This window comes from Rhinoraja longicauda, chromosome 5 (assembly GCF_053455715.1).
Source record: "Rhinoraja longicauda isolate Sanriku21f chromosome 5, sRhiLon1.1, whole genome shotgun sequence".
Taxonomy (NCBI): domain Eukaryota; kingdom Metazoa; phylum Chordata; class Chondrichthyes; order Rajiformes; family Arhynchobatidae; genus Rhinoraja; species Rhinoraja longicauda.
This window is the reverse complement of record NC_135957.1, coordinates 45,659,823-45,682,643: the sequence shown is the minus strand read 5'-3', so window position 1 is coordinate 45,682,643 and position 22,821 is coordinate 45,659,823. Positions and strand designations below refer to the sequence as shown.

The 22,821-nt window shown below is 40.6% G+C and overlaps 1 protein-coding gene across 2 annotated transcripts in view; it reads right to left on the bottom strand.

Moving 5' to 3' along the window:
- Nucleotides 1–3,881: 3,881 nt before the first annotated feature.
- Nucleotides 3,882–22,821, bottom strand: part of ift172 (intraflagellar transport 172) — a 123,318-nt gene continuing 104,378 nt past the window's right edge. For both annotated transcript variants that reach the window (XM_078399428.1, XM_078399429.1), the window contains 8 exons: nt 21,018–21,128; nt 12,695–12,814; nt 12,129–12,224; nt 9,566–9,625; nt 7,776–7,874; nt 5,641–5,794; nt 4,939–5,030; nt 3,882–4,495 (listed from right to left, as the gene is read on the bottom strand). In XM_078399428.1, coding sequence (XP_078255554.1) covers nt 4,406–4,495; nt 4,939–5,030; nt 5,641–5,794; nt 7,776–7,874; nt 9,566–9,625; nt 12,129–12,224; nt 12,695–12,814; nt 21,018–21,128 — 822 coding nt within the window. In that variant the 3' untranslated portion in view covers nt 3,882–4,405. The remainder of the gene's footprint in view (nt 4,496–4,938; nt 5,031–5,640; nt 5,795–7,775; nt 7,875–9,565; nt 9,626–12,128; nt 12,225–12,694; nt 12,815–21,017; nt 21,129–22,821) is intronic.

The window sequence follows — 22,821 nt, the reverse complement described above, 5'->3', positions numbered from 1 at the left end:
AAGGGTGGAGAGAAAACGGGGAATTATAGATCAGTTAGCCTTACATCGGTAGTGGGGAAAGTGTTTGAGTCGATTGTTATAGAAATTAGAGCAGCGCATTTGAAAAGCAGCGACTGGATTGGTCAAAGTCAGCATGGATTTATGAAGGGGAAATCATGCTTGACTAATCTTCTGGAATTTTTTGAGAATGCAACAAGTAGAATGGATAAGGGAGAGCCAGTGGACGTGGTGTATCTGGACTTTCAAAAAACTTTTGACAAGGTCCCATACAAGAGATTAGTGTGCAAAATTAGAGAACATGGTATTGGAGGTAGGGTAGTGACATGGATAGAAGTTTGCAGATGACACAAAGCTGGGTGGCAGGGTGAGTTGCAAGGAGGATGCTATGCGGCTGCAGGGTGACTTGGATAGGTTGGGTAAGTGGGCAGGTGTATGGCAGATGCAGTATAATGCAGATAAATGCAGAGAACATGGTATTGGGCATAGGGTATTGACATGGAAAGAGAACTGGTTGGCAGACAGGAAGCAAAGCGTAGAAATTAACTGGTCCACAATAGACAATAGGTGCAGGAGTAGGCCATTCGGCCCTTCGAGCCAGCACCGCCATTCAATGTGATCATGGCTGACCATTCTCAATCAGTACCCCATTCCTGCCTTCTCCCCATACCCCCTGACTCTGCTATCCTTTAGAGCTCTATCTAGCTCTCTCTTGAATGTATTCAGAGAATTGGCCTCCACTGCCTTCTGAGGCAGAAAATTCCGCAGATTCATAACTCTCTGACATGCCCCGCAAAGAGTGGGTCGCCCTGAACCGGCTCCGCACAGGGATCGGCCGGTTCAATGCCAACATGCATCGTTGGGGGTTGCGTCCATCAGCAGCCTGCGTGTGTGGAGCAGACCAGCAAACAGCGCAGCACGTCATTTTCAACTGCACTGTCCTCCGTCCCCCTGGTGGAGGGATAGACCTCACGGCCCTTGACAACAGCACAGTGCACTGGCTCCAGCGCCTGGAGGGCGTTACATAATTTCTGCTGCCTCAAAGGCAAGAAGATTTATTTTTTATTTTTTAAAGCAATTTATTTTAAAGAAACGCGATTTTCCCAAGTCATAATGGAAACCCTTTGAGGAATGGGCCCAGCGGGTCCACTTGGTCTAGTAATTTTATATACTTCTATCAGGTCTTCCCTCAGCCACCGACATTCCACAGAAAATAATCCAGGTTTGTCCAACCTCTCCTTACAGGCAATACCCTCGAATCTAGGAAAATTTCTGGTATACCTCTAAAGCCTCCATATCCTTGCTTTGATGGGGCAACAAGAACTGCATGCAAATGTGTCCTAACTAGCCTGATAAAGTTGCAACATGACTTGCTGACTTATATACTCGAAACCCTGATAGCTGAAGGCATGCACGTCATATGCTTTTTTTTTAGCATTCTATCTATTAACAGATGTTATCTTTTCAACATTAACAACTTGCTTCCATACATGGATGAGGTAGCAGGCTGTCCTGACAGTGCAGCTTGACTGGGAAAACACGCACAAGATAAAGAGAATAGGATAAGCTCCTTGTGGAGGATGAGGCAAAGATATGGGTCATTATCAGCCCTGGATACTTGGGGGGGGGGGGGGGGGGGGGGGTATTCCCTAAGTAAGAAACCCAATGCTTGCACTTTGGTAAGAAGATCCTCATCAAAATATAGCAGGAGATAGTCAGTCCTCAATGAATATTTTCATGGAGAAAGCCATGAAGACTTGGGAACTTGGAAAGGTATATGGAGATGTTCTGATCAGAACATTTCAAACTGGAGGCCTGTGGTCAACATTGTACTTCATTGTACTAAATGAGTCCGTAGCTGTTTGTCATCTATATCAGCAATTTGGTGAAAATGTACAAGGTGTGATTAGTACGTTTGCAGATACCACTTGTGAATAAATCGATTTGTACCAGCATCTGCAGTTATTTCCTTATACCACTAAAATAGGTGGTATTGTGGACAGTGGAGATGGTTATCGTGAATTACAGTGGGATCTTGTGCAGGTGGGGACGTAGTATGATTAATGGTGCAAACCTGTGCTAAGCTCTTCTATGTTCCTTGACAGTGCTTAGGCCTGAAGGTTGATCTGCTAATGTGCCTAACATTTCATTATGTTTACACATCAACCTTCTTTTCCAATTTACCACAAGGGAGATCAATGTACTATTTGTTTCATTATACCAGGTCCACGGGTTATTTTCTCCTATACCTGACTGTCACAGCTATGACACAAGTTTGGGTCCATTGCTGAGGTGCAGTGTCGCTTAAATCATTAAGCATATAACAAATTTGTGTGTAGTCTGGTGACAAGTTCGTTGCAAATTGCCACAACCCCCAGCTATCTTTGGCATTTGGATCACACTTGCTCTTCAACTTGACTCTTTGTGAATAAACAAAAACAAGGATAAATGTTTGGTTCAATTAAGTCTGATGATTAGAATAATATTAATGAAGGGATGAAATTGTCTCAGAATCACTTCAGTTGCCACCCCGCTGGGATTTCACCAGTTTTATTGCATAAATAGTTGTATGTAATGGTAGTGTAGATTGAAATGGTACATTATGGAAGGCCAGGGCAAAATAAAAAAAATCTTTGACCTGTAAATTATCATTAATTACTGTATCTGCTCAGATAAATATACATTTATGAGAAGCTGATGTTGATGCATGTGTAAATAGCCTAAAATGTTTGCCAAAGCATGCACAATTTCAAGAATGACTTCCATTCTACTTCAATCATTCCCTCAGTTCCAATGATTAGAATTCTTAGTAGTTTTAAAACAAATTTTTAGTGACCTTTTGGATTTGAAAAAAACTGAAGGAATTGCAGCTTACATCCATTTTATTGTAGTTCTTGAGATATAGCATTGCCCCACTGCATTAATCTGTGAGAAGGTGGTTGTAGCCACATGCAACTGTACATGCTTTCATAATGATATATCATAGTGTGCTCCATCATTTTGATTCAGATGCTGAAGAGCCTGCTTACTGTTTCCAGCTCATACTATTTTTGTGTCAGATTTCTCTCTCTTCGAAAGATGCTAAACTCCCAAGTACCTGCTCAGGTGATTGAAAAAGATATCACTGCAGTATCTTATTGAAAAACAGGAACATTTTCTGATTGTTAATTTAGCATTTGGTTGAGGAATAAAAACATTTGCAGTGTTTTGCTTTTGTCTTATTATTTATTTTGTAGTTGGTTGAGGAATTTTTATTCCTCAACCAACTACAAAATAAATAATAAGGCAAAAGCAAAACATTGCAAATGCTGAAAAAATGACATGAAACAGAAAACACAGGTCAGGCAGTGAATGGAGAGAGAAACAATGTTCAGGTCAATGTCTATCAGAATTGGAAAAAGGTGCTCATAATGAAGTTTCAAAATGAAAAGAATGGGAGAAGGAACGAAAGACGAAAATAAAAGTTTTGAATAAAGAATGCTCAGAAAGATTCAATTGCAAATAAAGGTGGCATTTAGCAAACAGAAGAAACAAAAGCACTTTACTTGGAATATGTGAAATTGAACTGAATTAGCATCTAGAAGGCTGTAATGTGCTCTGTTGAACGTTAAGGGAATGTTCCCCAAGTTTACATTGATATAGCTTTTGAAAAAATTGAACAACGGAGAAATAAGTTGGGTTATTTCATAGATTAAGGAAAGATGCTTTTCCACATGTCTGAATCCATCCGGAGTGTGATGATGAAAGTGAAAAGAACAAAACTGTAAAATTCATCAGTCTCATTCAAAAATCTTTAAGATAAACTACAAACAAAATACTACAGATGCTGAAGTTTTATATAGAAATGGAAAGAAAACTGAGAACATTCAGCAGATTAGGCAGCTTCTGTGCAGAGAAGGAGTTAAGATTTTGCATCATTGATTTTTAATTAGAAAGCCATCGACCAGAATGTTAACTTTTATTCTAGTCCAAAAATTCTAGTTGATGTGCCACATATTTTGAGAATTTTGTATTTTTGATCCTTAAGACAACATGAAAATAAAGTAAATATTAAACAGATACTATGATGTTAGATTGCCCATTGTGGCATTTAATAGGATAACAAAAATTTCCCATTTCCTATGCTTGTCTCTTTAAAAATAACATGAACATTACCTAATTTGTTTCTTAATTAACTCTTCGTAAACGAATATCAAGTACAGATATATTCTAATAGCAAAACTTTGCAGAGATTCAAAACAGTCAATGGCAGTAGTTAAGAAGTTTTATTTACGCAATAACTTGGCAAATAAATATGTCTTTCGAATGGAAAAGAACAATGAAGCAGACTATTTGGTCATATTAAGTTAGCACAATGGAAATACACTTAAAAATGGTTTAGAAGCATTTATTCATTTATTAAACTGCTTCACTGGAAGGAGAAACTAGCACTGGGAAGGCCTCCACACCACTGACTGACGAATTTTAAAACATCTTGACACTCGGGACTGTGAGTTGTCTAAAAATAGAATAAATATTAATTAGAAATGATATATAAATCACGATTACATAAACATTGGCACTAATGCTTTAACTTCCAACTGAACTTTTATTTGAGTATTTTAAAACAATACACTGCATGTAATTTTACAAATGGAAAAATCAGAATAAGAAGCTCAACTAAAAGTCATTACCTCAGAATAGTAACTTGTGAGAACTATTATTGACTGAACCATTTGCTCTCTTCTGAATTAACCATCTGCAATAGCTTCATTACCAAAATGAAATTATGTTTTAATTGGAGTTATCCTTGATTGAGAATAGGAACAGAATTAATATCAATTGTATTAAGGAGAAGCCAAAATCTTTAGTAGCTCTCTGCAGATTATCAATACTATTCATTGCACTTGGGACAACTTTCAAACTTACTTGAATACTTTTGCAATTTGCTCAGTTACTTACTTTCACAGCCATGAGGAACTTGTTCCAGTCGTCTTTGTTTGCCGCTTTCCCAGGTTTTTTGAATTCAATTCTGTGTCGCAGTACTGGATAACCTGAACCATGATAACATAAATGGTTTATCAATATATGAAAATAGTTGTTTCACCTCATATTCAGTTAAATTTGAGATGCATTCAGTTTTCAGATATATTGTGGTGCGCATGATGAAAAAGGAATCAAACATTTTCATGTGTTTTTACTCATAAACATTATTTCCCCTGTACATCCTGAATGATGCAGTATGTGTGCAGCAGATGGCCTGATACTGTTCCACTTTGCACAACAGGATCATAGACTCATTTATTGGCCTAATTGGGTAAGCTCAACCATCAGAATTGTTCTTAATTTTCTCACCTTAATTTTCTCCTCCTCTCTCAGTTTACTTTCCATCTGTACTAAATATATGATCTCTCGTTAATGATTTTTCATCAACACAAAGAACCAACCAGCACATTTGTACCTCCTAGATAGTATCAGCTATTTATTGGCGCAGCATGGGCTAAAACAACATTATTGAAGTAGCAAATTTTACCATGCCTTTGACCTAGGCTGTAAGTTGCTGAGGTGTAATTGAAACACGAAGATAACAACTTTAACATTATCCAATTTTGTAAATATCTTATCCTAAGGGGACACGTAATTAACCATGCAAAAAAAAATCACCTGTTATTATACAAGGAAGAGAACTGATGCCGGTATTTATAGCTATTAATGAAGCTTCGTAAGTATCTCGTTCATCAGCTGGAAGGACCTGCTCAACTCGCTGGTCCATCGAAACAGTGAGCACCCAGTCCCTAATTTCTTCCCGCCTGTCATCCTGAAAGTAAAAAAAACTTTTAAGTTGTCGCTGTGGAAGTAACTGTGAAATTAAAACAGTTAAACTGGTGCAACTTTTCTTTTAGCAAGTGAATTCAGAAATCTTCAGCATTGATTATCAGGCATGTGAGTAAGGTAAAAAAAAAGAAGAAAAGAGCCAAGCACTTGCGCAAGGCGTACAGCGGGGATAAAAAAAAAGGAAAATGTTGGAAAATTTACACAAAATTGCCAGTTTCAAGCCTCTTTTAGTGCATTTCAAAGTAAAAATGGACATTACAAAATAATGTGAATATGTCACTGTATACTAATAACATTTTTATTATTTTTATTGACTTTGAAAATGTTTATACTTAGTGATTTGTCTTGTTTCCATGCCAGACAGCTTCCCCCACTATGGCAAACATTCTTAGCAAACTATTTTGCTATCTTAATATTTGATAAGGTATCAAACTTCTAAGTAATGTCCACTTCATAATCTCGATTGTCTATTATTACAACCTAAACATGTACCTTTTTTTCCCTAGTCCATCTGCATTTGAAATCCTCATCTACACATTTGCGACCACTGGATTTGAGCATTCTAAGGCATGTTGCCCAATTCTCTGCTCTCTCCTGCCTGATCATCTGCTTTCTTACTTTCATTACTTGAGGGTTTCCAAAACACTGCTCTCCATGTCCATACATTGAGACCTACTCACCAACCCTGTCTTGTTCGTTGACCTACCTGGATTCCTCATCAAGCAACATCTTGATTTTGAAATTCTCCTTATTTGATTCAGATCTCTTTTCTCTGACTACTCTGTAGTCTGCTCCAGTCCTATAATCCTGCTAGATATATGCACTCCAGCAATATTCAATCTCCTGGTCACAACCACTATTGCTTCACTTTTTATTTTATTCAAGCTATTTCGAAAACGTATAAAAGCTACATATTTTTTCACACCCTTTTCTTTGGGGATAAACATTTCTTACTCATCAATCCAGCAGAAGGAAACATTTCCTTCCTGTCTACCCTCAATAATGAGTGAATTTCAAGTGCAATTCACGGCCTCTAAGAGTAAAATCTATGAGTGCGGTTTTGGAAGAGATAATGATTAAAAGAACCTTACAAGACCAAGTGGTTGAACCAACTGTTCAAAGAAACCTCTTTAACATTGCAGTCAATGCCAGCAACAAGACTCATCCATCACTTCTGTATCACTGTCTTATAAACTGAGCACAAAATGGTTATAGCACTGAGAGAAACCATTTGTTTCTTTTCCATTTATACTGGCTTCGTGCAAGTCCAACTCCCTCACCACAATTCTGCGAATTATTTCCTTTCAGATATGTACAGCTCCCTTTTGAATGCTACAAATGAATATCCCTTACCAGTCACGCCCATACAGTACACTCATGTCTTAAGCTGAATGTGAATCTGGACATGAGCTCCAAAAGATGAACTGGAGCCAATTAAGTCCCAGATTAAGAGAGGTTCCTGTACCCAGGCCTGCTCAGGTTAATGATTCTAGACCCAGTTGGGTCAAGAGAATTGAGCAGACCTACAGACAGGTTCAGTTTGGTCATCGGTCCAGTGTCGTCCTTTTCCCAGGTCTAATTGGGACTCAGACATAGCACGGATTGCCAGAGAGGCTGGGTTCAATGAGAACATGGGAGCAGAAGCAGTTAAAAATAAATAGTAAATGACCTCAGTAACGCCACAGAGGATGAAAATACGTTTTCTTTAACAAGAGATGAGTTCTGAAAACAGGAGTCTCTGTAACCTTTATATTCCAGTTTATCCGTGTTAATGTTGACTATTTCAAATGCTCAATTAAGGAACGTAAATAGAACTATGTCAGGCTTTAAAATAAAAAGCAACCATCATTAACAAATCAAATCTATAACTCAGGTTTAGTACTTAATTAAAAAAATTGGAAATTACACATTGCCAAGGATGGAACCAGAATAGACAGGGCTACCATTGTTTGCTTTAAACTTACCAAAACATGTTGCTTTGCAGGCACAGGTATTTCAAATGGAATATCTGTTTGTTGAAAATCAGAATGATCAAGTGCATCAAGATTCCCTTCCTCGATTGCCTATAAACAAAAGATGAACTGGGTCATCAGAGCAATTTCTTTTGTAATTGGCAATTTCCTTTACCATTAAAGGAAATCCAGTGTTTATCTTCCAAAACAAAATATTTTAAAGAATAAGTCCAAAATGTCTTATTTCAAAAGGAATAAATGGCCTGTCCCAGTTACGCGATTTTTAAGGTGACTGTCAAAGTCGTAGCAGATCGCCGACATTTTCTTTTACCCTACGACAATGCCGAGTCAGGTCGATGCAAGTTACTTTTATCGTGAATCTAGCACCTGGCTAAGAGATTACACCGTCTTCAGAAACATCACAAAATTCCCACGCTTACCTGACCGTCAAACTGTCGCCTCCAATCTACCTGTCAAATGTCCTGACGGTAAATAAATTGGTTAAACAAAACCATCTTCTGGTATCTTCAAATGCCTTTTCTTAGTTTAATATTACGTGCTTCTAAATGCATCTGCGACAACCTAGCAAACCTGGGGACAGCATGCGGCAGCGCCCGCAATAAGCAACGATACCTGGCGACAAGCCAGCTGTCGAGAAATTTCTATCTGGAATTTTTTTCCGCGATGCGCCAAGATCCGCTACGATTCATTGAAGACTCCTCACGATTATGCCCGCGACACCCCGGCGAACGTTCGGCGACAGCCTAGTCACCGGCAGTCGCCTTAAAATCGCCTAAGTGGGACAGGCCCTTAAGTAATCAATGTAGTCAAACTGTTGAGTACTGCATTTTCTGATCTGATACTTATAAGCTACAGGATTCATCACTTAATGCAACAATTTCAGATAATCAGCCATTTTTGTCCTGCAGCTTACATTCCCACTATCCAGCAATTTTTGCCTTCTCTCATCTATAGGGAAGTCAGATTTCATTTATCTTCTGCTATTTGCACTTCTTCTGGGTGTACTCTTATCACTTCTTTCATCTGGCACCACTACTGAGTGTTATTCAATCTCTTCTGATCGCCATCCTATCAAAGACCTTTCCTTCTCATCTCCAGCCTTCCCACTTACTCTGCAACTTAAACCTTGTTCATTTCTAGCTTTTACTTAGTTCAGATGAACACTTGAGAACCTGAAACCTAAAATGCTGCTTTTCTCTCCCATTGTTCTGCCATACTGCTGAGTATTTCCAGTATTTTCTGGTTGTATTTTAAATTTTGATACGATTCTACAATTCACCCCAATAAGGCAAGTGGCTGAATGATCTGTCCCCTCATCAAGAAATATGATACCTAATGTTAAGGAAGTAATAGTTGGTGGACCATGTCTGGGGACACAAAACATCTTGCTAAATCAAAAAAACTCCTAATGATTTTATCCATCTGACATCTACCTTTCCACACTGCACTCTTCAAGTGTCATTCATATGTTATTTTGGCTGGTTTTCAATCCTGTAACTTGTACACTATATCTCTCACTGTAGGAATTCCCAATCTCAGCTGTGACCTGTCAAAGTCTCATTATGGATGGACATTCTGCTATCAAAGGCAAAGCAACACAAAACTTAGATCAGCGATCCATTGACCTGCCTAAACAAAATTCACAGGGAAGGAATTTTGTTGGGAATATAAACATTTTGTTCATGAAAGTAATGCTCTAAATTTCATTTTGTTCTTAGATATGCTGATTCACAAAAAAAATCCTTATAAATTGTCTGAAATTAGAACAATGGACAACTTACATCACTAAGATCCAGGAACCGATTCAGGAATATAAAAGCCATGTTCTCCCATCCGATTGTCTGCAAAAGTAAGATTTTTTACTAAAGCAGAGCTATGTAACCAATAATCATAGGGATACCAGTGTCTAGACATAATTTGGAGAAATCAGAAATATGCTTTATTATTGCATCAGGTGCTTTGTGTCCTTGCAATTTTTTCTCCATAGATCACTGCCTTTAAATTTGTAGGAAAGAACAGCAGATGCTGGTTTAAACCAAAGGTAGACACAAAATGATGGAGTAACTCAGTGGGACATCTCTGGAGAGAAGGAATGGGTGATGTTGTGGGTCAAGACCCTTCTGCCTTTAAATTCACAGGGTTACTGCAGCCACACATCCATTCAGCCAGTTTGATGGCTTTTGTGTCAGCTTCCATTACAAAACCAGCAGAAACTGGTTATCATCAGAAACTTCTGTACACCAGTTCAATTTGTACTGAATTATGCAACATTAGTTTGCTGCTCTGCAAGTTTACAGGGCTGTCACACAAGCTCATACTGCTTGTAACCAAGATCAGACCATTACTGCACAGCTAGTATTTAAAGGGACTTGGAGCAGTCTTTCCTCCAAGAGATTTTTGGAATTACAGAGGCATGGTGGCGCAGAGGTAGAGTTGCTGCCTTACAACACCAGAGACCCGAGTTCGATCCTGACTACAGGTGCTGCCGGTATGGAGTTGGTACGTTCTTCCTGTGGTGTGTGGGTTGTCTCTGGGCACTTTGGTTTCCTCCAACACTCCAAAGATGTACAGGTTTGTAGGTTAATTGGCTTGGTAAAATTGTAAATTGTCCCTGGTGTGTTTAAGATAGTGTTAGTGTATGGAATCGCTGGTTGGTGCGGACTCGGTGAGCCGAAGGGCCTGTTTCCGTGCTGTATCTCTAAACTAAATTGGAAAGAGTGCCAGGAGGTATTGAAGCACAATTCTGCTGTCTTTGCTCAGGGAGATGGCATTCATACTTGCTACCCCATCTTCAGTATCCTTATAGTTGGCGTCAGCCACCTAACCCTGACTTGTGACACTCAAATCATGGTGGTACGGTCTGATACTTAGCCAAGAATTGGTTCATTTTGTTGCAAAGCCATCCACTAAACCTTCACTAAACATCAGCAGTGCTCCATCCTCCAGCAAGGCAATCCTGATAGTGGAATCTTGAGCAAAACACGTGCTGGAGTAACTCAGCTGGTCAGGTAGCATCTGCACAGGGATTGGATACGTTTCGGGTGGGGACTCTTCTTCAGAGTGGCAAGAATGAAACAATTCCTTGTTTCTCCTGATAGTGGAATAATTGCTTGCAATCATGCACGCTGTACCAAAGGAAATCTGCAAACCTTGTAAACCCTTGCCTCTGGCAAAAGGTAAATATCCCTTAGAAGAGAAAGATTTAGTCACTTTGCATTTTTAACAGTAGACCGCAATCTGTGAAGTGTTGCAAATATCTTTAGCACAATCTTCGATGAAATCACATGTAAGAATATTTTTAAAAGCAGATCACCTTCACTGAATTTGATTGAAAGTTTTCATAATAAATGAAAGAGATTTCACTCAATGTTCCTCAATGAATTCTGGTAGGATTATTGTTTCTCAAACAGGCTGGGAAGATATATCCTATAGCCAAGAGCCCTTCTTTCTTCTTCCTCCTCATTCTCTTACCAGCAACTTGTCTGCTCTGTATGTTCTCTGTTCACTTCCCCAGTTGTGAATAGTTCCAAAGGGAAGGTCCATTAGTGCACCAATGTCCAGAAGCATTGGCCTCCATGTTATCAAAACTTCAACTACTTATCACACCATTCCCTGTATACTTCCACAACTTGAAGCCAAAAATGTAAGAAATTATAGTGGCAATTAAAACAAAATTAATGGGACAGTGATGGCGTCACATCAGTGCTGCACTCGCACATTATGATCTGCCGTGTCTTCAAGCATCCTGTAATGTTAACTGTGCTCAGGCCTCTTCAAAAATGACACCCAACATGGTTCAGAATATATACTAACATGACTTGGACATCATTCCGAAAATCCAAGTGTACACACAGCACCTACAAATGGACACTAGCAAGCCCGATTTCTCATCCTTTCTTTGATCATAAATATCAAAATGTCCTTTATCACAAATATTCAGCCAAGCAACATGTTTAGAGGGATGTGGATTAGTCATGGACAAACGGGACCAGGTTGGATGGGGCATCTTGGTCAGCAGGGATGGGTTGCTCCGGAGGACTTGTTTCCTTGTTCTATGACTACATGTTTCTAAAACCAGCATTAATGTTACCCTTGTTTTAATTGATCCACATTTCTTAACACATTGATCCTGGACATCATCACATGCCGTTATAGCCTTTCCTTAAGAGTGAAGGGAATTTCAAAAAGAAACTTACCGATTATCTTTCTTTCAGGAAAAAAGGGTTTTCTCCAAAATGAAAATTATTATACACAGCTATAATTTTCTAATGTTATCTTTTCAAGCTCACTGAAAGCTAAGCTTAGCAGTTACCCCATTATTATAAAATCAGAGAGATTTTATACCTTTGCTGCCATGCCGGCTTCATAAAATGCTTTGTCAGCAGGGATGATGTCTGTGTGCCGCAGCAAAGAGATCGATAATTTTGAAGCAACCATGTCCTGAAATCAAGAATCATTTAATAAGTTTAAAGGTGCAATAGATTAATTTTGTTTTTTATTCCCGAAAACATTTAAATTTCCTGTTCTAGGTATATCAAGAACATATAATGCATTTATGAAAATAAAATGGTGCTAACTACTAATTAGACACTTGATTAATTTGTAAATACCATATCTACTATAGACTATGCATTGGCAATTAATAATGTTAAGAACTATGGAAAACTATTGGTGAACTCTCTCACTGATAAAAACTAATAAAAGCCATATCACTTAACGACAACATATACTTAGAACAGCAGAGTAAAATATATCCTTGGCCAATATATTTAAATAATAAATAGTTGATGAATTAATAAATACTCATCTTTAAATCAATGTACCCAAAAAATAACCATTGTGTCAGTATCTGGTGACACACAAATCTTTGATGGAACACTTTAGGATGGTTATATCATTCACAAACGTACCAGCTGATTGACTCCCAATGACGCTGCACGAGTGGCACAATAGTGTGCAATCAGTAGCATCTGCTCAAATTCTTCATGGGCAGGAGTATTAGCCTCTGAAGATTTAACTAGATTTTCACACTAAAAAAATCACAAACAAAAATCAAAATATTAAACACTACTTCTGCTACAAAGCAAAATAAACTGAAAAGATTTGCAGAATTACAAATTAATCATCACAAATATTTCCTCTTCCAATTCTTAAAGGATGTAAAACGACATCTTGGATTACTGTAATTATGACCAGGGTCTTAGAGAAAATATAAAAGTATATTCAAGTCCTGCTTGGATCTACAAAGACCACAAGTGCAGATGAGTCTCAGAAATATCAAATAGAAAATGGTGGCATGGTGGCGCAGCTATAGAGTTGCTGCCTTACAGCACCAGAGACTCGGTTCAATCCTGATTTGGGGTGCTGTCCGTTCGGAGTTTGTATGTTCTCCCCGTGACGTGCATGGGTTTTCTCTGGGAGCTCCGGTTTCCTCCCATCCTCCAAAGACGTACAGGTTTGTAGGTTAATTGGCTTGGTATAATTGTAAAATGTCCCTAGTGTAGATAAGATAGTGTTAATATGCGGGAGATCGCTGGTTGGCACGGATGCGGTGAGCCGAAGGGCCTGTTTCCACGCTGTATCTCTAAACTAAACTGAAATGCAGAAAAAGACAGTGTTCCTTTGGTCAGAAAGCAAAGGGTCCTGACAATGTTTTGGGGAAAGACCCTTCTTCAGACTGATTGTTGTAGGGGAGAGAAAGCCAGAAAAGAGGCAGGCAAATAGGTGGGTACAGGTGAGGGTGGGTTTGATTGGCAGATTTTTGTAGAAAGGCCAGAGATGAAAAGACAAAAAACTGTGAGATCAGAAGATTAGGAAGAGGAGGCCCAAGGTAGGGATATATGTGGAAGTCAATGGGAGAATGGGAAAAGGCGCTGGGATTGTGGGAAAAAATGGGTACACATCCATGTGGGGGACAGGGATAATGGGGAGGACGGGCATATTTTGGAGAATTCAATGTTTGTACCGTAGGGATGCAAGCTACCCCAAGAGGAACACGAGGTGCTGTTCCTCCAGTTTGCATACAGCCTCACTCTAGTAACACAGAAGGCCCATGACAGAAGATCAGTAGGGAATGGGAGTGGAAGTTAAAATGGTTAGCAACCGAGAGATCTTGATGGACTGTGCAAGAATATGCAGAATGTAGTCTCAATCTAATTCCTCTGAATCCTAGCAGTTAGGTACACCTTTAACCAGCAGCAGAAGTAAGCAGTTAATTTACCGACTGTCAAAAATCACAACCGTCTCTCTTCAAAACTGAACTATTTTTTAAAAGTAAAACAAATTTATATGAAAATCAGTACTTTACCATTCTTTACAAATAATTCTGACGACAACACCTTAACAGCAGGGGGACCAACATTCTGGCAGGCAGGTTTGCTAGTGCTACGAGCGCGGCTTTAAACTAAGTAGTGGAGGGGAGGGGTTGACAAATTGGGAATATGGAGATGGAGTTAAAGGGGAAGCGAATACGGGAGAAACTGTAAAGGACTCTCGTATCAATGGGAAGGGAAGTTCTAGAAGGGATATGAGAGTAAGGTCAGGGCCAATTGTGACCGGTGTGAGAGGGGAGGTAAATACCGAAGTTAAAGTGTTGTATTTAAATGCGCGAAGTATAAGAAATAAAGTGGATGAGCTTGAGGCTCAGTTAGACATTGGCAAGTATGATGTTGTGGGAATCACTGAGACATGGCTACAAGAGGACCAGGGCTGGGAGCTGAATATTCAGAGGTACACAACGTACAGAAAAAACAGGCAGGTGGGGAGAGGGGGCGGGGTAGCTCTGTTGGTAAGGAATGATATTCACTCCCTTGCAAGGAGTGACATAGAATCAGGAGATGTAGAATCAGTATGGATAGAGATGAAGAATTGTAAGGGTAAAAAGACCCTAATGGGAGTCATCTACAGGCCCCCAAACAGTAGCCTCGACATAGGGTGCAAGTTGAATCAGGAGCTAAAATTGGCATGTCACAAATGTAATGCTACGGTGGTCATGGGAGATTTCAACATGCAGGTAGACTGGGAAAATCAGGTTGGTAATGGACCCCAGGAAAGAGAGTTTGTGGAGTGCCTCCGAGATGGATTCTTAGAACAGCTTGTACTGGAGCCTACCAGGGAGAAGGCAATTCGGATTTAGTGTTATGTAATGAACCTGACCTGATAAGGGGACTCGAGGTAAATGAGCCATTAGGAGGCAGTGACCACAATATGATAAGTTTTACTCTACAAATGGAGAGGGAGAAGGGAAAATCGGAGGTGTCAGTATTACAGTATAGCAAAGGGGATTACAGAGGCATGAGTTGGCCAAAATTGACTGGAAGGAGGCCCTAGCAGGGAAGACTGTGGAACAGCAATGGCAGGTATTCCTGGGAATAATGCAGAAGTTGCAGGATCAATTTATCCCAAAGAGGAGGAAAGATTCTAAGGGGAGTAAGAGGCACCCGTGGCTGACAAGGGAAGTCAAGGACAACATAAAAACAAAAGGGAAGAGATATAACATAGCAAAGAAGAGTGGGAAGCCAGAGGATTGGGACTCTTTTAAAGAGCAACAGAAGATAACTAAAAAGGCAATACGGGGAGAAAAGATGAGGTACGAGGGTAAACTAGCCAATAATATAAAGGTGGATAGTAAAAGCTTTTTTAGGTATGTGAAGAGGAAAAAAATAGTCAAGGCAAATGTGGGTCCCTTGAAGACAGAAGCAGGGGAATTTATTATGGGGAACAAGGAAATGGCAGAAGAGTTGAACCGGTACTTTGGATCTGTCTTCACTGAGGATACAAACAATCTCCCAGATGTTCTAGTGGCCAGAGATCCTAGGGTGACAGAGGAACTGGAGGAAATCCACATTAGGCAGGAAAAAGATTTGGGTAGACTAATGGGACTCAAGGCTGATAAATCCCCAGGGCCTGATGGTCTGCATCCCAGGGTGCTTAAGGAGGTGGCTCTAGAAATTGTGGACGCATTAGTAATTATTTTCCAATGTTCTATAGATTCCGGGTCAGTTCCTGTGGATTGGAGGGTAGCTAATGTTATCCCACTTTTCAAGAAAGGAGGGAGAGAGAAAACGGGAAATTATAGACCAGTTAGTCTGACATCAGTGGTGGGGAAGATGCTGGAGTCAATTATAAAAGACGAAATTGCGGAGCATTTGGATCGCAGTAACAGGATCGTTCCGAGTCAGCATGGATTTACGATGGGGAAATCGTGCTTGACTAATCTACTGGAATTTTTTGAGGATGTAACTAGGAAAATTGACAGGGGAGAGCCGGTGGATGTGGTGTACCTCGACTTTCAGAAAGCCTTCGACAAGGTCCCACATAGGAGACGGTGGGCAAAATTAGAGCACATGGTATTGGAGGTAGGGTACTGACATGGATAGAAAGTTGGTTGACAGACAGAAAGCAAAGAGTGGGGATAAATGGGTCCTTTTCAGAATGGCAGGCAGTGACTAATGGGGTACCGCAAGGCTCGGTGTTGGGACCGCAGCTATTTACAATATACATCAATGACTTGGATGAAGAGATTAAAAGTACCATTAGCAAATTTGCCGATGATACAAAGCTAGGTGGCAGTGTGAACTGTGAGGAAGATGCTATGAGGTTGCAGGGTGACTTGGACAGGTTGTGTGAGTGGGCGGATGCATGGCAGATGCAGTTTAATGTGGATAAGTGTGAGGTTATCCACTTTGGTGGTAAGAATAGGAAGGCAGATTATTATTTGAATGGTGTCAAGTTAGGAAAAGGGGTCGTACAACGTGATCTGGGTGTCTTAGTGCATCAGTCACTGAAAGGAAGCATGCAGGTACAGCAGGCAGTGAAGAAAGCCAATGGAATGTTGGCATTCATAACAAGAGGAGTTGAGTATAGGAGCAAAGAGGTCCTCCTGCAGTTGTACAGGGCCCTAGTGAGACCGCACCTGGAGTACTGTGTGCAGTTTTGGTCTCCAAATTTGAGGAAGGATATTCTTGCTATTGAGGGCGTGCAGCGTAGGTTTACTAGGTTAATTCCCGGAATGTCGGGACTGTCATATGTTGAAAGACTGGAGCGACAAGTTTTTTGTATACACTGGAATTTAGAAGGATGAGAGGGGATCTTATCGAAACGTATAAGATTATTAAGGGATTGGACATGTTAGAGGCAGGAAACATGTTCCCAATGTTGGGGAAGTCCAGAACAAGGGGCCACAGTTTAAGATTAAGGGGTAGGCCATTTAGAACAGAGATGAGGAAAAACTTTTTTAGTCAGAGAGTTGTGAATCTGTGGAATTCTCTGCCTCAGAGGGCTGTGGAGGCCAATTCTCTGAATACATTCAAGAGAGAGCTAGATAGAGCTCTTAAGGATAGCGGAGTCAGGGGGTATGGGGAGAAAGCAGGAATGGGGTACTGATTGAGAATGATCAGCCATGATCACATTGAATGGCGGTGCTGGCTTGAAGGGCCGAATGGCCTACTCCGGCACCTATTGTCTATTGTCTATTGACAATTTCACTTTCTCTTACACTAATCCTTGTCTCTACTCTTGATGTTTGTGTGTGCAGTTCAAATGTTTGTTTTTTTTTCTCCTAAAAACTGAATTTCTCTAGAATGCTCCCAGTGTATGACAATTAAACACTCTTGAATTGGCATTTCTCTAGAATGCTCCCAGTGTATGACAATTAAACACTCTTGAATTGGCATTTCATTACAATCAAATTTTGGAATTTGGATCCCCACAATTTCTTTTCTCCAACTAATTTTGAAAAAGCTTTGGTGTCAAAGCTGTTGGAAAGTTAAAAAAATCTTCAAAACCAGCTGAATGTTATGTTCTGAGAAAATAAAGATGCTGCTTGTAAATAAATTATGCAATCCTAATTTAGTTCAGAATGTGGAGGTGAGCCTTGGAAGAGAGCTCAGGCATTCTACTGAATGCTGTTACCCATGCATGAAAAGCATAAAAGTCAGCTTAATTGAACTTTCCTGAAGTCACGTTAGAATTTTTTAATGTTTGAAACATTTGAAATTTTGATGTTTGGAAACATAATACTTCAGTTGCAGAGGAAAAGAAATAGCAGACAAATAATCAGTTTTGAGACCTATGAAATAAAGGATTGGATTATTTAAAATAGAAGTAAATTGCACACAGTGACATATTTTCAAAGACTAGCCATCACATACCCGGACAATAATGAAAAAAAAACATGATAAACAATGGTAGTAAAATAATGATCTAGAACATCAGTTGATGCAAATAGGTATAATATATAATTTTATAATTTTATATAATGATATAATTTTATTCATTTTGCACTAAATTATCTTTTCCTTTTCTTCCATGGGAAATTCAGATGTTTGAAGATGTGTTAATTATCTTTAGCATACACATTCGCAGTATCATGAGAAAATTCTAAATTACAAGCAAAAAATAAGGCTTAAAATAATTTCTATTCATGAAGTAAAACCAACCTTTAAGAAAACATTTATATTTTCTTCAGATAACATTGCGTTTAAAGAATAAACGATCTTTATCTATCGGTTGTAAACACAATTTACATTACAGTGAAAATTATTTAAACTTGGAGATACTCTAATATATCAGGAAGCTATTATATGCTCTTGTCAAGGCTTATTTTCAAGATCTGCAGCTCTGTTTTACCACGCCAGACTTTACCACCACATGGCACTGCATGGAGATTGGCATAATGGCAGGGTGTACCATCTCCCCATTGATTTTTACAATGGCTATGGAAGTCATCATAAGGGCCTCCAAGTGGGTGGTGGGAGGCGACCGGCTGAAGTCTGGAGTCCGTCTACCACCCATCAGGGCCTACATGGATGACATGACAATCATAACAACAACAGCACCTTGCACCAGGCGCCTTTTAGGGAAGCTTCAAGAGAACATCACTGGGGTTAGAATGAAATTTAAGCCATCCAAATCAAGAAGCATTTCTATAATCAAAGGCAAACTGACAGATCAAAGGTTTTTCATTGATCAAGAACCAATCCCAACTGTCAGAGAAGCCAATTAAAAGTCTGGGAAGATGGTATGACTCTAAACTGAAGGACACTGATCAGGCAAACGAGCTTAGGCTAGAAATCATCAAAGGTCTTGCGAACATCGACCGATCCATGTTGCCTGGAAAGCTGAAAATCTGGTGCCTGCAATTTGGGTTACTACCTCGCCTTATGTGGCCACTAACCATGTATGACATCACCCTCACAAGAGTCGATAAGATGGAAAGAACAATCAGCTCTTTTGTGAGAAAGTGGTTATGTGTTCCTCGATGCCTGAGCAGTGTAGGCTTGTACGGTCAGGGGGTACTTCAGCTGCCTCTCTCTAGCCTCACAGAGGAGTTCAAGTGCACTAGTCAGACTAGAGATGACCCTGGCAGAATCGAGGGGCACTGTCATCCGAGCTGCTGCCCCAACCCTGGCAACAGGAAAGAAGTGGACGGCTAAGAATGTGACACAACAGGCAAAATCTGCACTCCACCAAGGCGACATGATTGGGCAAGTCCAACACGGAAGAAGTGGCTTGGGGCTTGGCAGAAAGCGACCTTGCTGGAACAAGGCATCCTCACTGGAGCGCCGGAAGTTGGTCACGGCCGAAGTCCGCCGACAGGAGGAGTCGAGTAGGTGTGCCAAGGCTGTGTCGCAAGCTAAACAGGGCCAGTGGATGAGATGGGAGAGTGTGGAAAAGCGGAAGATCAGCTGGAAGGACATGTGGGAGATGGAGGCGAGCAGGATTAGGTTCCTCATTCGGGCAACCTATGATGTACTTCCTAGCCCAAAATATCTCAACCAATGGCTGGGCGAAGATCCATCATGCCCCCTGTGTTCAACACCAGCCACGCTTAAGCACATCCTCACTGGGTGTAAAGTAAGCCTCTACCAAGGACGGTACACCTGGAGACATAATCAAGTGCTCAAATGCCTGGCAGCGACTCTGAAAAGCAGGAGAACAACCAACAATGCCCTGCCACCCAGAACAACCAACCCAGTTATGCCAATTGCCTTTGTTCGGGGGGGGGGGGGGAAAGCAACGGAAAATTCCACCAAGGACAAGGTTTGGACAACTGGAGGCAGCCCGGGATTGGCAGATGCTGGTAGATGTGGTCCAACGGCTTACAGTTCCATCAGAGATAGCCATCACCAACTTGAGGCCTGATCTTGTCCTCTGGTCGAACTCTCAGCGCATGGTGTATTTTGTGGAGCTCACAGTCCCTTGGGAGGATGTTGCGCAGGAAGCCTTCGAAAGAAATAATCTGCGATATACAGAGCTTGCAGCGGAGGCAGAACAGCGGGGCTGGAGAGCAAAGATCAGCCCGGTAGAAGTTGGATGTCGAGGATTTGTGGCAACATCTACCGTAAGACTGATGAAGGACCTGGGGATCAGCGGACAAGCCCTATGCCAGGCTATCAAGGAAACATCACGGATGGCAGAGCGGAGTAGCCAGTGGAAGAGGAAGACCCCATCTGGTCTCCCAAATAAGTCGGCTAGGCAGATGCAGAGGGGGGTGGTTCTGGGATGCCAGAATGCACTGCTGAGCCTACTGGAGATGTCATTGGTCCAATCAGCGAAACGTCGATGAAAGTAGGTGCCCACTTGATAACCCCAATGACGTGTCTCCCTAGCCTTTCTCAACATCGGAGGAGCATAGGTGAGTGCATAAGCCTCCCATCACCACCGGGAGCAAGTTGACATTTGGCACTTTGGATTTTAACATCTTGTCCTGTGTATTTGGAAACATTAGGCAATGCTATATCAAAATATCAGATAAGCATTTTGTACAAAAGCTAATATTTTGTTTACTCAATTCAATGTTCTAAATGATTCCATGTATATCCTCAGAACAGATTAACTATTTCTTCTGAAGTGACCCTGGAATGACCCGTGCTCATATCTTAGTGGAGAATCCTTATCCTTGGTACTATTGAACCAATAGGACAAGACTGCTTGCTCATGCAAGAATTATGATTAGCTGCTTGCCAAGTCTTAGAACAGAGAATTTTTCTTTGGTCCATTGTTCAACCTTCACAAGGTATTGATTTGAAGCTATCTAAATTGTTTCCATGCAAAAACCTCTTAATAGAATTCATAGAGCAAAAATTATAACTACATTTACCTGGAGTTCTCTCTCCATTCTGGGAAATAAAAAACAATGAATCAATTCTTCTGCACATCCAGATAACCTTCATAAATCTCAATTTGTTTCAGTTTTTTTCTGATTCAAAATTAACTTTATGCTGCACTAACCAGATTGAAGAGTATGTTGCGAAGATCAGCCCATATCCTGTAGGCATCTGCACAATTTATATCTGGCATATTTATAATATCCATGAAAATCCGTTTGTATATATTGAAATTCTGTAAGGGAAAAAAAAGTGAACCTAAAAAAGCTAAACAACACAAAAATGTTCATCGTGTCGGCTTATTTCCATTTCCCAGTTCATATACAAGATTAGAAAAGGCTATTGTGATCTCTTATATTAAGTGCATACTTTCAATTAAAAAAATCTCACGGGCAACTGCTAACTTTGCTACCATAATACTTTTGCTGGGAACAGACAATCCATTGGAGAAACTCAGCAGGTCGAGCAGCAACATCTGTGTGGGGAATGAAATTGCTGGCATTTCAGGTCAGAACCCCACATCAGTTCAGAATGCAGAGGAAAGATTGCCAGCAGAAAGAGAAAGCGGGGAGGGCTGAGGTAGATGCCAAAAAGTGATTGGTAGACCAGAGGGGTGATAGATGACGGGCAAGTGGAGCAAAGCAGGAGAGGGAAATGAGTGTAGTTTTAGCTTAGTTTAGAGATATAGCATGGAAACAGGCCCTTCGGTCCATCGAGTCCGCAAGATCCAGTAATCCCCGCATGTTAACACTATCCTACACACACTAGGGACAACTTACATTTATAGAAAGCCAATTAACCTACAAACCTGTACGTCTTTGGAGTGTGGGAGGAAACCGAAGATCTTGGAGAAAACCCACGAGGTCACGGGGAGAATGTATAAACTCTGTACAGACAGCACCCGTAGTCGGGATCAAACCCGGGTCTCTGGCGCTGGAAACGCTGTAAGGCAGCAACTCTACCGCTGCGCCACCGTGCTGCCCATTGGAGTTGGGAGACAAAGGCATGTGAGTGAGAGATGGAGGCAGTGAAAAAATAGCCGATGGGGAGTTGAGGAAGATGAAGGTGAAACCAGCTAGGAGGGTAATAAACTAGAACACATAGGCTACCAGTGCTGAATATTGATATGTAATGAAAGTGATAATGGGGACTACCAGGGACGAGGTGAAGGCCACATAGAACTAGGACCAGATAGGGGCAGGGGGAGTGGGGTTGAGTAACATGTGTTGGTAGTAGGCGAATGCAAGCAGGAGGGAGAGGGTGAAGTGTTCTATTGCATTTATCTGCAGCCTAGCACATTTGCTTGAGCCATCTCCATTTCAATAGCCTGAACTTCTTGGATAGGTTGATGTGTTCTAGCTTGCATAATATTAAGGACCTCAGAAGCCACATAGCTGGAACTGATGGATGTCATCAAAGTCTTGGACATATTTTTGAAAGGAGAATATTCAGTGGCTGGTGGGTCAGTGGTTTGGGGGTGGTGAGTAGTGGGAATGGATGCAGATGAGAGATTTGAGGAAGGAGGCCAGGAAAATAACATTTCATAAATGTTTTCAGGATGCAAGAGGAGGTTTGTCCGCTGGATCCTCCAAAAATAGTCACCACCATTTGACTGGTTTTGCAGCCATGATGGATGCTCTGCTACGTTCAGGTCATATCCCCCAAAAAGTAGACCAACTTGTTTCAGGGTCCAGCCCATCAGAAATTGAAATAGTCAAAACGAGATATGTGTATAATGCTTCAATTTTATCCTGTTCAACCTCTTTTTGCAGAGATCAGAGAATTTAAATTGACTTCTCTTGCGGTCTTCATCTAATGCTTAATTGCTATTTATCATTAATCACTTTAACATCTCTCTATTCCTGTTAAATTCATTTATTTAGGCCGTAAGCATATATTCTTCTAAATAATAGTTGAGAAAAAATTGT